We start from the raw sequence: 14,981 nt of genomic DNA on the forward strand, positions 1-14,981 counted from the left end.
TTCGCTTTTGTGTTACAACAGTACCTTTGGGCGGTTTACGTGACTTGCGTTTGCGTGCCATGGCTATCTCTGTGACAGATCGTCCTAAACTTAGTAAACAAAGCAACACACTCTTGAGTCTGCACTCTTTCATAAGGGACGCTTTGAAGAACGTACAACAAGTCATGCACTGCAACCGAAGTAGACCTATGTCTATGTCTGTCCCTCAAAATGTTGTCCAAATTGTATAAAATTCCCCGACGCTGCTGCCTCTCGTCTAACACTTTCCAAGCCACCACGCCAATCAATAAAGATAATAAATTCCTAAACTCTACTGGTGGTATGCATGTTGTTCAAGTAAAGCGGTCATGTCACTGGACTGCGCCAACTTTGCTGTGAGTTTATGCCAATTTCCCCTTGCTGACGTGCGACACATGTACACGTGTATGAAGCCCATGTGAGCAAAACAAAGTGGCCCGGAATGTTACATTATCAGTTTCGATACATAAGACGTCTTTGTTGGAGATCACAGTGTTGCAACGAAACTAAAAACCAATTTACAATGATTTTATATAGAAAGATATTTGTAGTGATATTATAGCCTTGGACACAGCCGTATCATAGCTCCCGAGTCTCTTCTATCATCTCCACATGGAATAACAGTCAGAAGAGATTCGGGAGCTAAAAATTCTGGATATGATTTTTGGACCATATGGATGACGTCATTAAATTTAATTGCCCCTTTTTTTAAGAGAAAATACAGCATTTTGGTACATACCGCTGCAATAGCACTTTGTTTTTTTAAATGTTTTTCAAGTGCATGATGATGAAAGATACAAACGTGCGTTCACACATCTCGATATCTACTAATTGTTTGGAATTGTTAGTAAATGATGTTTTTAGATTTTAAAAAACATTTATTTTCTGATAACTACAGATAATTAGTAGTCTAATAACTACAGATAATTAGTAGATATCAAGATGTGCAAACGTACGTTAGCTTTTATCATTATGCACATGAAAAACATAGTTTCATTGCTGTTGTATGTGCTGTATTTTCTCTGAGAAAAAAAGATAAAAGGGGCAATAAAACTTTATGACATCATCATTATGGTCCCAAAAAATTATCTTTAGAATTATTTCATGTCCAGCTATCATTGTTAAATATAACTCCATTCTTCCTTAATTCAATAATTAGAAAACAATGGAAGGTCAAAATGCCAATTTAGCCATACCCTGGGAGCGAGCCAGGACCGTGTAGCTAGCGAGTTTTGTTCGGGGAGCCAAGGCAGTCAGCCCGCCCGATCTCACATAAGCGCTCCGGGGAGTTTAAGCCTGAAGGAGTTATCGCAGGTGGAGCTCACCGGGTTTAACTCATCGGGGCGCGGCGCTAATAGGAGATCGGGCGGGCCTGACTGTCTTGGGCCACCGAATAAACTGTCCTAGCTGCCCGATCCTGGCTGGCTCCCAGGGTAATTTAGCCAGGAAGGAAATCTTAAAGATCGAAGTCGGAAACTGTTGTTGTCGGAGCAAAAAGAGGCACTTATCATCAGTTCAATGTGGACACTTTGAATACTGTTCAGTATCAACGTCTGAAAAGTATACTGTCGGTCTATGGCCACGTGTCACTTTACAAATATACAATTCTAAATGGCTCCGCGACAGTATGTTAATTGAGACTGGTCTAACGAAGTACAATTGAATTTTAAGGATAACATCCTCAGCAGACATCAAATCTAATAAAGATGTGCGGAAAAAAAGGAAAGATAAAAAAAAAGTACCCAAAGTTTCCATGAACGTTGCCACAACAATCGAAGCGAAAACATTGAATAACAGCCCGTATATAAGTCTTTTATCCGCGGTGAATTCGCGAAGTGTGGTAGTCTAGCATCACTTTACCACGTTGATAACTACACTGAAAATAACGCTACCACGCTAGTGTTGCTTCTACAACTTCCGAACTAGTTCAACTTCTACCACTTCACTTATGGTTACATCATTAGTGTCATTTATGTGTGTACAATACATGTATATTTTCGCATTCGCCCGTAGTAGTATTTTTATTGACCAACTCTGGAGGACAATGAAATTTACATTTCTTTAAAAATCAGTCGAAAAATAATGCTCAATGTGCCGATGACATCCAGTAGAATTTACTGGCGCCGATGACATCCAGTAGAATTTACTGGCTAAGAACAGTAGCGTAGCAATCATAGGCAATATCATGATCAAGTTCTCATTTCTTTCTACAACTCGTATAGGTACGTTCTGTTTTTTTATTGTCTTTAAGTTAATTGCTTTGTCGTTGAGCACAACTTAATATGTTCTGTACAGTAATGACGGCCTTGACGTTGCTGTGGGTGATCTTCTGTTAGTGTATTCATATCGATTTGTTTTTTTTCACCACAGATGTGCGAGCTTCTCCAGGAATTCTCGGCTATGACGTCAGTCGATTATGTGTGTGAATGTATAACGCCGCTTTTAGTTAAGAATGAGTGGTGGCGTCATCCGACTGTTAGTATTATTAACCCGTCTCAGGTAAACACAGGCTCCCTGCAGCTGTGATGTGACTATTGTTTGTTTGTTTATGTTATGTTTATCCAATACTGTAAATACATTTAAGTTCGCATGGCGGGGATTCAATTTCGCGGTAGCGGGAAAAGGACTGTTCGCGATGGTTTTAGGTTCGTCGTAGCACCATGCACTGTAGTCTCTTACTGCCATGGAAAAATATTCGCGGTGGTTTTATGTTCGCGGTGAATTTGCAACATAAAACCGCGAACATACAACCACCGCGAACATTTCTGCATTTACATTAGTCCCGTCTACCTCTGTCAAAATTTAGAAATGCCAAATAAAAGCATAACAGTGCAGATATTCGACGGACAGTCTCTCATTGGTCGAACCAGTATTCCTGTATCCTCATTGCTTTAACCGCTAAATGTGATGGGTGTACAGATCGGGATTGATCTAATAGGCACTCGTACGAGTATAGTAGTAACTTTAAAGTACCGAAAGATTCTTATCTGGGCTTCTATTTGTATGGGCTAGTGATCTCTGCTGTTTATATCAACTGTTGGCAGCGATAGTATATGTAGTTTACACCCGGAGCCATGGCCTCTTTATTTGGACATACAACGTTAGAACTATATCTTGTCAGTCCAAAACAAAACCCATCGGTGCAACATTACCAAAAACAGAGTACAGAGTACAGAGACGTTTCATGTCCCGACACAAATTCTTTCTATCTAGTCCGATACAATAAAATAATACTTGTACTGAAGGCTAGTGTACCACACAAGTGAACTAGTTTTACTTCTACAATTACACTCATTGTGACCTCACTAGTGTCACTTCTACAAGTACACTCAAGGCTACCGCACGGCTTATATCCGCCCATGGGGGGATTTTCACGTTGAACCTGTCCAAAGAGTAACGATTTTCAAGTGAATTTCAAACTGCGCGCGTTGACGTCATCCACAAAACTTACCGTGTTGTGGCAGGCGGCAGGAACTGAAGACGGTCACGATTGGACTTCCCTCGAGGAGAAGTCTATTTTTGGCAGGTGCGTCAGCGGAAGCCGCAGGGTTCTGACCTCAACTCGTGGACATGTAGTCTACAAGGCCCCGAAGGTCAGGCACTGTCGTCAAAAGTATACCGTAGCTCGCGTCTAGCAAGGGCGTACTGGTTTTGATTATAGTCACCACAGGATGTAGTATCTAACTTTGCCAAACCGAACTTTCCCTAATGGTTGATTTTGTTGATGCTTGAGCTGGTCTTGTTACGGGTTACTCTTTGTGTTTAGGTGGCCACCATCATCTTGTTGATGTTTCCGCCACACTTACTGACTTAGACTCTAGACTGAGTTCTTGGTTAGAGTCACTAGCAGGCCCCAATGTTGTGCCCGGATTGGGAACTTCGCACCTATGCTGGCTATTCCCCCACTGGAATTACACACCGCAAGTTCCGTGTCATGATGTAACGCTAATGCTCCTTTTTACGCGGGGCAATCTATATCCGTTGTCTCTAAAAAGAGGGTCTGCATGCTCTTTTACGTAAGGCGTAGGCAGCCAATTTTATTTCCCGTAATTCGTAGGGAAAACCATCTTATCTACGTAATTCGTAGCGAGGCGACCAAATTTAGCGTAATTGCCTTCCTTGATTTAGCGTAATACGTAGGGGGTTCTTTTAAATTCAGCGTAAATCGTTGTCGGAACTCCCCATGCAGACCCTCTAAAAAGAAGGTATTTAGGGACATCAAGTAAATTGACGGCGGTTTCAAATAGCAACATTTTCACAATTGTATAGTCGCGGATAAAGATGAACTAGCGTTACGGATATTATAACCGGAGTCAGGAAACGGTATTCCCTCGCCGTTATTAACAATAAGCTGTCATCGTCCATTATCTTACATAATTTTCTGTATTAAAAACATCGCTGAACTGAACAAGCTACACTCGCATGACTCTCGCGTGACACTCGCAAGTTTTAGACGACAGCTCAATTACTCCTAATGTTGAACTGCCCGCCGCACAAGACTGGACAAGCCGTCACAGCAAGGCCTTCTTGCGGTTTGAATCCGAAATGCAAAAAGTTAAAAAGTCAAATAGTCTACGTATTTTGACCACGTAGATCACGTCAAAGAAGTTGTTGATATAGCTTTACTTCCAGCCGGTACCATCACCTCAAACAAATGTTCTCATCCACTGAGTTTTTTCCATGTCATTCCGTCTCAATTGACGGTAGAATATATTTTGCGTTCGGTAAGGAAAATGTCAGGATTGAAGGCGCTTTTATCCTTGGGTAAACAATCTTCACTACGTATACCATGAAGATATAGCCAAGGAAGAAAATCGAAAGGAAAGACAAAGCAACGGGTGAATGCTTGCGGCGGCTGAAGAAATCGTTTTGGAAAGACGATGTGTAAAAGAATTGCCGCGACCCGGGATTGAACCGGGGACCTTTAGATCACCAGTTAGACAGGCCGGTGTGTCGGCCTCCGGGACTTCAGTCTAACGCTCTCCCAACTGAGCTATCGCGGCGGGTGAGGGGGCTGGCAACGTGATTGGATAATAACCCAAGATGACGTAATTTGGCATTCTCCTTCCCAGGGTATAGATGTCGTTTGTAAAACCACAGCGCTTCCCTGCGGTTTTAATAAGAAATGCAACATTTGTACCACTCAACGTCAATTAGCGTTTGGGTGTCTGATATCTCAAGATGTTTTCACTACAGTATAATACTAGTACACACTAGCACACAGACATCACTCCTGCTTATTACTTCAACTAAAGCTCTATCACCAACGTTACATTTCTTTGAAAGCAATTTTGCAAGAGTTGATAAAGTAATTAAAAAACGGTGGGCATTTTCCATAAGGATGTTTCAATCACGACCAAAGCCTCCCTACTTTATATCGACATCAACAATCAGAAAAGCAATTTAAAGCAGTTTTTCATTAGCCTGGGTACCATCGTAATTCGTTACGGCGTTGATGAAAGCTCCTTAGTTAACGCTTGCTCTCTAAGTCTTTGTTACCCATGCTAGTTTGCCTGGTCCTTCTCTCATGTCTCTTTATAATAGTAGCCTGGATACCAGACCCAAGCCCGATCTCAAAAATATCTATCATGTATGGTATCCAGGCTAGTGTCTTTAACTTGCCTCTCTCCCTGCTAATAATGGTGTAGAGTTCTCAAGTGTTTTTTTTCTTTCTCCTGACTACAGTTATTATGACCGCTTATATGTAAAGGTAAGGCCAAGCCATCTTAATTATATGGATGGCATTAGCGCGTGCATCCATTTTCATTTGTGAATTGTGAATATTGTAAAGATACAGAATCAACATTATGCAATAAAATTTATTGCAAAAAGTGACGAAACTGATGCGAATGAGCAAAGTCTTCCAAAAGGTAAAGAGGAAGATGAGGTGAAAAGAAAAAGAAAGACAGAAAAGTTTGGCATACCATGCTCTGTGTTTTCTTTCTCTCTCTCTCTCTCTCTCTCTCTCTCTCTCTCTCTCTCTCTCTCTCTCTCTCTCTCTCTCTCTCTCTCTCTCTCTCTCTCTCTCTCTCCCTCTCTCTCTCTCTCTCTCTCTCTCTCTCTCTCTTTATACCTGCCGATGTGGGCAGCGGGCCACGACAGCCTGCACTCTCTGGTACAGTGTTGTTTGCTCAAGACAACCCGAAGTTCCTGACGACTTTTCATAGTGAAGCAATCTTTCCCCCCGGCTTCTTGGCCCCTTTCACTGACCAGTTTGTTAGTCTTCAGGCAGACGTGCCAGCTGAATTTTTAAAAAAGAAGAATTGGGCCAAATAGGGACAAATAATTTTCTTATGGGTTTTCAGTCAGTATTTTGCAGTCTATCCCTATTAAACGTTTAACGTTATAACGTTAATAGACTCCCGGTCAGTTCACTCATAGGCCAATTAGCTCCTACTAGACTTTTATTCCTAACTCCCCTATTACTACTTAACTATTTGGCCAGGCGGGAGTCTGGTAGAGACTACCAATTTGTGGTGCCCAAGGATATCACTCACATAATCAAGGGGGTTCATATCAGTATGGCATATCGGGATACACCTGTCCTAATGTTGCACAGTGCCCTGGGACAGAGAGCCGTGATGACGCAAGATGGTCTCACAACATAAACCAAGATGGCGGAAAAAGCTGAATCGTGTGGCTCCTCCGTGCTCCAGGAGACAGCACAATGTTTCCGCCGGCCGCAGCACGCAAAATTCCTGCTGGCAAACATGAACGAGCTCCGAGCCCGTCCACACATGTGCGACGTTACTCTCATGGTGGGCGGGAAGGAGTTCTACCTGCAGAAAATCGTGCTGTCGGCTGCAAGCACTTACTTCAGGTGAGGCGTAGCTGTCAGCATTGGCGCGTATTTTATAATATGCATATTGTATGATAGGGGCATCATAGTATTTATCTCATAGCTTACAACACAAGGACATGTCTTACGGCGTCACATTCGTCGTGATCTTCGTACGAATTTGATGTCAGGGTTTCAAGCAGGCTGTGACAGAACCAACCGCCTACAAGGTTCTAGTTCTCAGACAGCCTTTGCAGATGACACGACTGCTGAAGCTTGCACAACACGTGCAGTACAGTATCCCAAGAAATGCCCTTAGTATACGATTGTGCGACGACCTTACGACGATCGTGACCGGACCCAAAGACCCTAAGTTAGCCTAGGTGTAAACACGACTAGGAACAATGCCCCTATCAAAGGTGATCCTCCTGTTGTCACAATGAATAATAGAAAGCAAACAAACAAATGACAAAGGGACAGTAGGAAATTGACAATGTGACATCAACATTGTGTAAACTACTCGGAAGTTGAAGTTGGGTTTAACATCTTCCTTTCTCGGTAATTCTTAGAATGTGGAAAGACTAAGAATGGTGACCATGTTAAGTAAGTTATGCCATGTTGTTGATGTTTCTCTTGTGACTGTCACATTCAACACTGATAGATGTGATTGATTAGTGACATACCAACCTAGTTAGAGGGTCTGCATGGGAGGGAAGGTACTGGTAATGCATGATCGGTAAATTCAATGGTTGATGAACTTGATGGTAAATATAGGAGAGCTGGCAATTGCAATAGTCAACCATAAATCCAGGAACGCCAGCAATACTTACAGTAAATTGATGTGCTTTCCTATATACACTACACTACATGTAGATATATCATATAGGTATCTCAATTACTTCACTACATAAGGCTAGGCTGTGAACGCCTACATGACCCGACACTTTTGAGTCTGTTGTGACTTTTGAGGAATTTGACTTGACACAGGGAATTTTGTCAATAATGCTTTTAAGCATGCGATGTGGAATCAAAGTGACCAATTTGTGCTACTTGTATATGCTTTGTAACTTTAAAGTAGCTATGATAAAAGTAGCTATGATAAAAGAGCATGGAAAAAAAATACAGAACCTCTTTTTCGTATGAACTGGTTCGATCCAAACATCTGACCTCCAGAATCAGCTGTCTCGATTTTTCCAATTACATCCCCATTCTCTGATCCTTGATAATACATTTTGTAAATCTCATAGAATTTTCCGATAGGATAGGGGCTGATTGAGATTTACAGTCAAGGCTCATTGTCATCAACTCAAGCAATAAAAATGTAGACATGTCATTAATACATGCAGGTTTGCCATTGTCAGCAGACGTGTTTGTCATGATACATTTCTATCACCATGGAGGGCAAGACAATGGTATTGCTTTGTACAGTGATCAGTATTTAACAAATTAAATGGTATGTATGTTCAAGGTATCATGCCATTGTGCCCAGTAAGAACACTAACAACGCCAACAAATTTCTCATACTCAAATCCTATCACTATATAGTATATATCAGGAACAAATTCGTACCAATAGTAACTGTCGACCTGTTAAACCTACAAGAAAGTTTATTTTCCCGGTCAAAATGATATGCATTGGTATACAGACCATGCTCAGTGACTGCCTGGTTGTAGGACAGGCAGTGTCATGGGTTTATAGCCCCAGGGTAAGATGACTATCGACATGCAATGATACATCCGGAGATGTTAGGAGATAGGAAAGAGTACATGTACTGTGTATCTTGTTTGTTAATTGATCCTTTCTGGCTACAACTTACTGTAGATTGTGAAATGTTTCATTTTTCACAGTTTTTGTGGTGGCCTCTCCACAAAATCCTAACAATAAGTAACATCCTAAATGTGCATTATGTAATTCTACTATAACAAAGTTATTTCAACCAGAGATTTCAAACACAGCAAAAACATCCTTTTGGCTTTTCCATTCACCAGGAAAGTGAATTAATTTATCAAGCTTAGGCCACACCAATTTAATTTCTTGGTTCACGGATTTTTTCATAAAAAATATGGAGCGAGAGGGCGAAATAAAAATAAAAATTGTAAAATGGTTGGGGTAAAGGTAACGGCTAATCCAAAACATAAAGAGTAAAAAGTTTTCAGCTTGAAAAAAAGTACAAAAACACTATTACTGTACAGTAACAGCACCTGTTCGTTGAAAATTACAAAAGTAGTGTCAGCTTTTATGTTTGCTACACCAGAAAGTTGGTGAATGGTTTCATTAATTGTGAAAAATTGCTGTGTGGTAATTTTTATTTTTATTTTGTTTTCCAAAAAATAGGAGCGAGCGAATCCGTGAACCAAGACATTAAATTGGTGTGGCCTTAAGTTTGACTGTGAAAAAAGTTGGTGCATCTTTAGTATGTTATCCTATTCCAGAGGATCTCATTAGCTTCTTTCTTTTATTCTCCCCTACATTTCTTTGATTTTTGTTCTTTGATCTTTCTGGATTCCTTCTCTGTATACATGCATGTCCATCAGGCCAGAGAGAGCCGCCAGACTGAACACATTGTGGAATGCACAATGTTTGTATTTGTAGAACCTACATGTACTAGTAGATATATTGGATTAGCCTGGGTGCTGTCTGACATATCATCTACTATATTTTCTATCAGACTAGAAAAGATATGGAAAATCTTGCATAGTACCAACTTCTACTAAACATATTTTGCCATGAATCTTGTCTGTACATGCAACTGTTCATTTCTTTTTCTGCAGGGCGTTATTTGATTATAGCAAAGGACAGGGACAAGTTGGAGACAAGCCGTTACAGATCGAGGCAGAGAGCCTAACGGCGTCTGTTTTTGAACAAATCGTGGAGTACATTTACACAGGGAAGATCGACATCAGTGAAGACAATGTCCAAGACATTCTCCAAGCTGCTGACATCCTCCTTATGACAGATCTTAAGGACTTGTGCTGCGAGTTCCTCGAGCAGGTTATCAGTCCCGAGAACTGTCTGGGGATCCGCAACTTTGCCGAACTCTTCAACTGTCCAGAGATCCACTTCTTCGCGACGGAGTACATGGAGATGTCCTTTCACCAGGTCATGTTTACTGAGGAGTTTCTGGAGCTGACGTTCGAACAGCTGCTGGAGATCCTAGAACACGACAAACTGAACGTACGCAACGAACAGGACATCGTGGAGTGCGTGCTGAAGTGGCTGGAGCACCAGCCGGAGAGCCGGGTGGAGCACCTGCAGCAGCTGCTGTCCAGCCTGTGGTTGGAGACGTTAGAGGCGCGGTACATCGAGGAGAGGATCGCCAAGCATGAGCTGGTGATAGACATCGGTCCGGTGCAGACCATGCTGCTGGAACACATGCAGCCCAAGTCGGAGGAGCAAAGCTGGAACTCCACGCGCCCCAGAGGGTACATGGACGTTATCGTCGCTATCGGGGGAGAGAGTCGCAGGTAAATTGTGTAAAATGTAGTTCCTATGTGATCTCTTCATCAAGTTTAGGTGACCTACTTTAAACTGTACATTTCCATGCCCTGAGGGAAATTTTTTTGATATAATATTAACTTCTTGGAATATTTTACTATGATATGCTTCCTGTGTTTGGAATCCATGTACAAAGAAAGACAAAGATGAATTAGAAAGGGTACAAAACAAAGCTGCCAGATTCTCTACATGAACAAACAAACATGTAACAGGGGTGCTAGTTTTACAAACAGGAAAACAGATCTGCAGTGGACGTCATTTGAAAACAGAAGAATATATCCAGACTATGCATGATACGTAAAATAACAATATGACTAATTAAGTGCTTTATGTTACATATAGGTGTGACATGTTCTTTAGTGAAATGTAACTGGCTGCTGCTACGCTGCATGCCTGCAATGCTGTTGTGTTATTGCCGAAGGTTATACAGATACAGATCAGATTCCTGTGGCTGTTTAAAAACATAAGTTGTGGCCACAAAACCTTCCTGTTCATGCCATGCTGATGTTTTGTCCACATTGTTATTTCCTGTCCCAGGAACAAGGACAAGGTCCTGGATAACGTGCGGTGTGTGCGGCCGGCGCCCCACAGACAGCACATGTCTGTGTGGATAGACCTCGCTCCTCTTCTCACAGCCAGGAAGGACCACGCTGTCTGTGCAGCAGGTTAGAATCTTAACCTTGAATATTTCTCAAACATTTGTGAGGGTCTGTATGGGAACGTGTCAGATAACCTAACCAAATAGTGAGCATGTTTGGTGGTCCTTCTTATGCAAGAGAAATGTCTGTCTTAAACATTTATGAGGGTCAGACTCTTCAACCAAATGAAGTTGACATGTATCCTGAAGAAGAAAAAGAAGAAGGGTCTACATTTGGGGAATCCTGAGAATGCTTAACAGTAAATCTAGGAGGGGCAGCAGCACTTAATAGAAAAGTCAGGCAGACTGGCAAAAGATTTTTCCTATTTTAGATTCAGAAACATTCCAGTAGATGGAAAATGGGGACATCAACTTGTTTAGGAAAGGAGGCAAAAATACTGGCCAAGTGTTTGGAGGAATGTTTGAAAAGGTGCCTGTCAGATAAGCTAATGAAATTGCACATTGCATTTTCGATGGCCCTTTTCATGCCAAAGAAAACCATATGGTACAGAGCTGTTGATGTATCTTTAGAACAAAGGGAGGTGACAAGATAGCTGTAGAATGATAATGATTTTATTAGTTGTGTTCTTTGAACCAGCATTATTATGATCATCAGGGTATGAAATACCCATCTGTAACCCGACATTTCAGATAAAGAAACCTATAATTATGAAAACTAGCATGAGTCACCAGTTCAAGTGTTCTAACATACTTTCCTCCTTATAGCAGTTTCACCTCTAAGGGGGTAAAGTTTTCAATTGTGTACATATATGTCATAACTCAGGACCCTTTTCATAGATTTGTATGAATTTTGGAATGCTGATAGCTATTGAGGTCCTGAAGAAACATGGCAATTTGGGCCCTCTAGCAGCTTTTCAAGTACTTAAGGCCAACATGTCTTTCCTGAAAGCAGTGTAGTACAATGTCCCATAGACAACTGGTCTGCCTAGCAAGGACACCTGGCTGATGAAACTCAATATTTCAAAGGAGTATGAGATTTTTTATTTCTTGTTTGCAGATCTCAAACCCATACAGTTAATTTTAAGTTGTGATTGACATGCAGTTTGTGCCTGATCCTCTAGGTGGCTACATCTTTGTGTACGGAGGGATCGCTCAGGATGGCCAGGTGCTGTATAGCGGGGAGAGGTATGACCCAGGCAGGAACGAGTGGAAGGAGGTGGCGCCCATGCGCGAGGCCAGGCACTCCTTCGGCCTGGTGGCGATCGGCTGCACGCTGTACGCCATCGGAGGGGAGGGAGACTTTGTATGTGATGCTTATTCTTTACAACAAACAGTATAGTCCAAGTTTTTTTGCCTTAAGAAAATTCTGTGGAGAAAGCACAGAAAATTAAGAACGTAAACATTGTGGTATAGGAATCCTGGGTATGGTAAAGAATAAAATATTTTCTTTTCAATGTTTAACCTTCCCATGTTCTTAAAAGCTGTGAGCACCTGAATATTGTATGTGTTGCTAACCACATGTACACGTACAAACTAATTCTCAGCATGTATTACTTAGTGATACTGTTAAAAGTGTGTTTGCCTTGTACATGTATATGAAAATTTAGCATTACATCCATTCTGTTTTTACCATGCTAGCCTACTCAGCTATGCTTACATGACAGTTCGTTAAGTTAGTATTTTGTTTCATGACACAAAATTTCTTCCTGCAGGGCCAAGTCCTGGAAACCATGGAGCGTTACGACATCTTCTCGGACAAGTGGACCCCCGATGTTAACATGACGGCACCTCGCAAACTGGCCTGCTACGCCACGTGTAACAAGAAGATCTATGCTATTGGTGGGTACCACATACGTCCTATGGGACAAAATGTTTTTCTCCTGCTTTTCTCAGTGAAAAGCGAATGATCCATTGGTTGTTTGTTTGTTTGTTTGTTTGTCATGGTGTGAGTCTGTAGTACCGTGAATATAATATGTGACAGCCTGCCAAGATGTAAGGCAGGAATGGTGTAAAAGAATACTAAGTGACTTGTAGAATTGGTTTGACACTCATCCAATGTTGTAGACAGGCAGAAGTTATTATGCTGACTACACACCCATAGTTTTGTCAAGTCGTTAGGGGTACATACTTAGGGGTATATTTTGGCTGGTTATTCTATGTTTCATTATGTATACTATAGCGTAACTTATGCATGTCCTTACTTTTGTACTACATTGATAATGAACAAAAGTCCACTTAAGTATATCTTAAACTGAAATAATGCTGCTGCTAAAAAGCCAACAGGACTCCTGTGCTGTAAGAAGAGTCTGTAAGTTTCTGTTGGGCCCTACATGTACAGTTGTGACAGAGTCCATACCTTTCCTGACAGGTGGTGGAAGGGTAGGAAAGCTGTACGAGTCGGTGGAATGCTACAACCCCAAAACTCAGCTCTGGAGCTCTGTCAGCCCCCTGGAGGAGCGGCGCTTCCACGCCTGCGCTACCGGAACCCTCGGGAACGAGCTGTACGTCGTCGGGGGGTTCCGGAAGCTGGAGTGTCCCAGTTCTGTGCACCAGGAGATCAAGTTCTGTGGGGGAGAAGTGTACAGCGAGGCTGCTGGGAGGTGGGTTTGTTTGTTTGTCTGTTTCACAAAACTGGTAAACTGGTATAACACAGTTTTGTGCAGTTGTTACAAGCTGCATAGGACCGGAGTATCAATAATATAAGTTTGATCCCTTCATTCCATGGGAAGGACCCCAACGGGACCTCAAGCTCTACATCCCATTCAGGCAGACGTCCATATCCAAAGCCAGGTACCCATTTTCACCTGCTTCAAGTGAGAAAATAGGTATAAATTGCTTTTCCTAATTGGGGCCTGGTATGGGTTCGAACTCGGAACTTTTAGATTCCAAGTCAACAACTCTAATCACAAGAATATATAATAATATGATATAAAATAAGGTACCAGGGTACTGCTGACTCTGCTCCTGTAGGTGTCACCAAAACACAGGGCTCAGAGACAGCTAGATTTTCAAGATTTTGTTTTTGAAAAAAAAAAAAAAATTATTTTTGACCAAACTGCTGGTGTTGTCCTCAGGTGGTTCAAGGTCAGCACCAACACCATGTGCACCATGACGGGGTCGTCTATAGTCAACTCTGCTGTCACCATAGGCAGCAGTGTGTATGTGGTGGGAGACCTGGATGTGGGTAAGTACTGACTTTCATAAGGGCTTCGTACCTAATACCTGCAACGTTGTTTAGGCACATGTCCAGGCCTGAATGTCCAAACTAAGGCATGCGTGGACACTATTTTTGTAGACTTGATAGTAAGTGACAATTTTGATAACCTTGCAGTTAAAAATTTAAGAAATCTTCAAATAGACTTGTTTTGATATTCAAATTGTGTAAATCCCCAAAGATGACATTTCACCCCTAAAGAGGTCAGCTACATGTTTAAACCTTTGACCAAATTTAGGTATAGGTACAGGTTTGTACTTGTGCCCATTTAAAATCTGCTGGATTTTCTGATTGACCATGACCATGTAGACATGATGAGACAGTGTTTGACTCCCCTCAGGTCATCAGTACAACAGTATCCGTGAGTTCCGGATCCCGACGCAGACTTGGCACTGCGTGATGCGGGACTTCCCCAGCGATCAGAAGAACATGCACTGTTGCACCATCCGCATGCCCAGCTGCTTCCTGTTTCGCGCGGAGCTGGAGAAACGGAAAGCCGCCATCGAGGCGCGTGCGCGGCAGATCTACACGCACGCCGCCACGCAGCGGTCCCCCGAGCGGTACGGTTCCGGGGGGATGACGGGAGCCATGGGGGCCATGGCGCGAGGGGAGGATGGGGAGGGAGGGGAAGGTGGGGAGGGAGGGGAGCAGTAACAGCTTACTCTTAAACCAAGCCTAAGAACTTTAGAATCTACAATCGCAACAACCACTCCTTAGGCCTAGCAAAATTAAGGTGTTTTTGATTATGGGCCTGAGAATATTAGGGTTTGTAGATAGGGAATCTCTCTTTTTTTAAAACTTTTGGATATCACTGCATAGGGGCCCCCTACACTCAAATGCACTGGTAAGAACACTGATGTGAGAAAATGGTGTCGCCA

The 14,981-nt window shown here is 42.2% G+C and overlaps 1 protein-coding gene and 1 non-coding gene across 2 annotated transcripts; one reads left to right on the top strand and one right to left on the bottom strand.

The window, feature by feature from the left end:
* Positions 1-4,912: 4,912 nt before the first annotated feature.
* On the bottom strand, positions 4,913-5,021 carry Trnaf-gaa. The gene is made up of 2 exons: positions 4,985-5,021; positions 4,913-4,948 (listed from the first exon to the last, which is right to left on the bottom strand). It is a non-coding gene; the product is annotated as a tRNA-Phe (tRNA).
* A 1,563-nt stretch (positions 5,022-6,584) lies between these two features.
* On the top strand, positions 6,585-14,968 carry LOC118417494 (gigaxonin-like). The gene is made up of 8 exons (XM_035823072.1): positions 6,585-6,838; positions 9,568-10,260; positions 10,829-10,956; positions 12,011-12,192; positions 12,602-12,728; positions 13,258-13,489; positions 13,964-14,073; positions 14,444-14,968. Exons 1-8 carry the CDS (start codon positions 6,633-6,635, stop codon positions 14,755-14,757), a joined length of 1,992 nt encoding a protein of 663 aa, XP_035678965.1. The 5' UTR covers positions 6,585-6,632; the 3' UTR covers positions 14,758-14,968.
* Positions 14,969-14,981: the final 13 nt, after the last annotated feature.

The sequence above is a fragment of the Branchiostoma floridae genome, chromosome 6, assembly GCF_000003815.2.
Source record: "Branchiostoma floridae strain S238N-H82 chromosome 6, Bfl_VNyyK, whole genome shotgun sequence".
Classification (NCBI taxonomy): Eukaryota; Metazoa; Chordata; class Leptocardii; order Amphioxiformes; family Branchiostomatidae; genus Branchiostoma; species Branchiostoma floridae.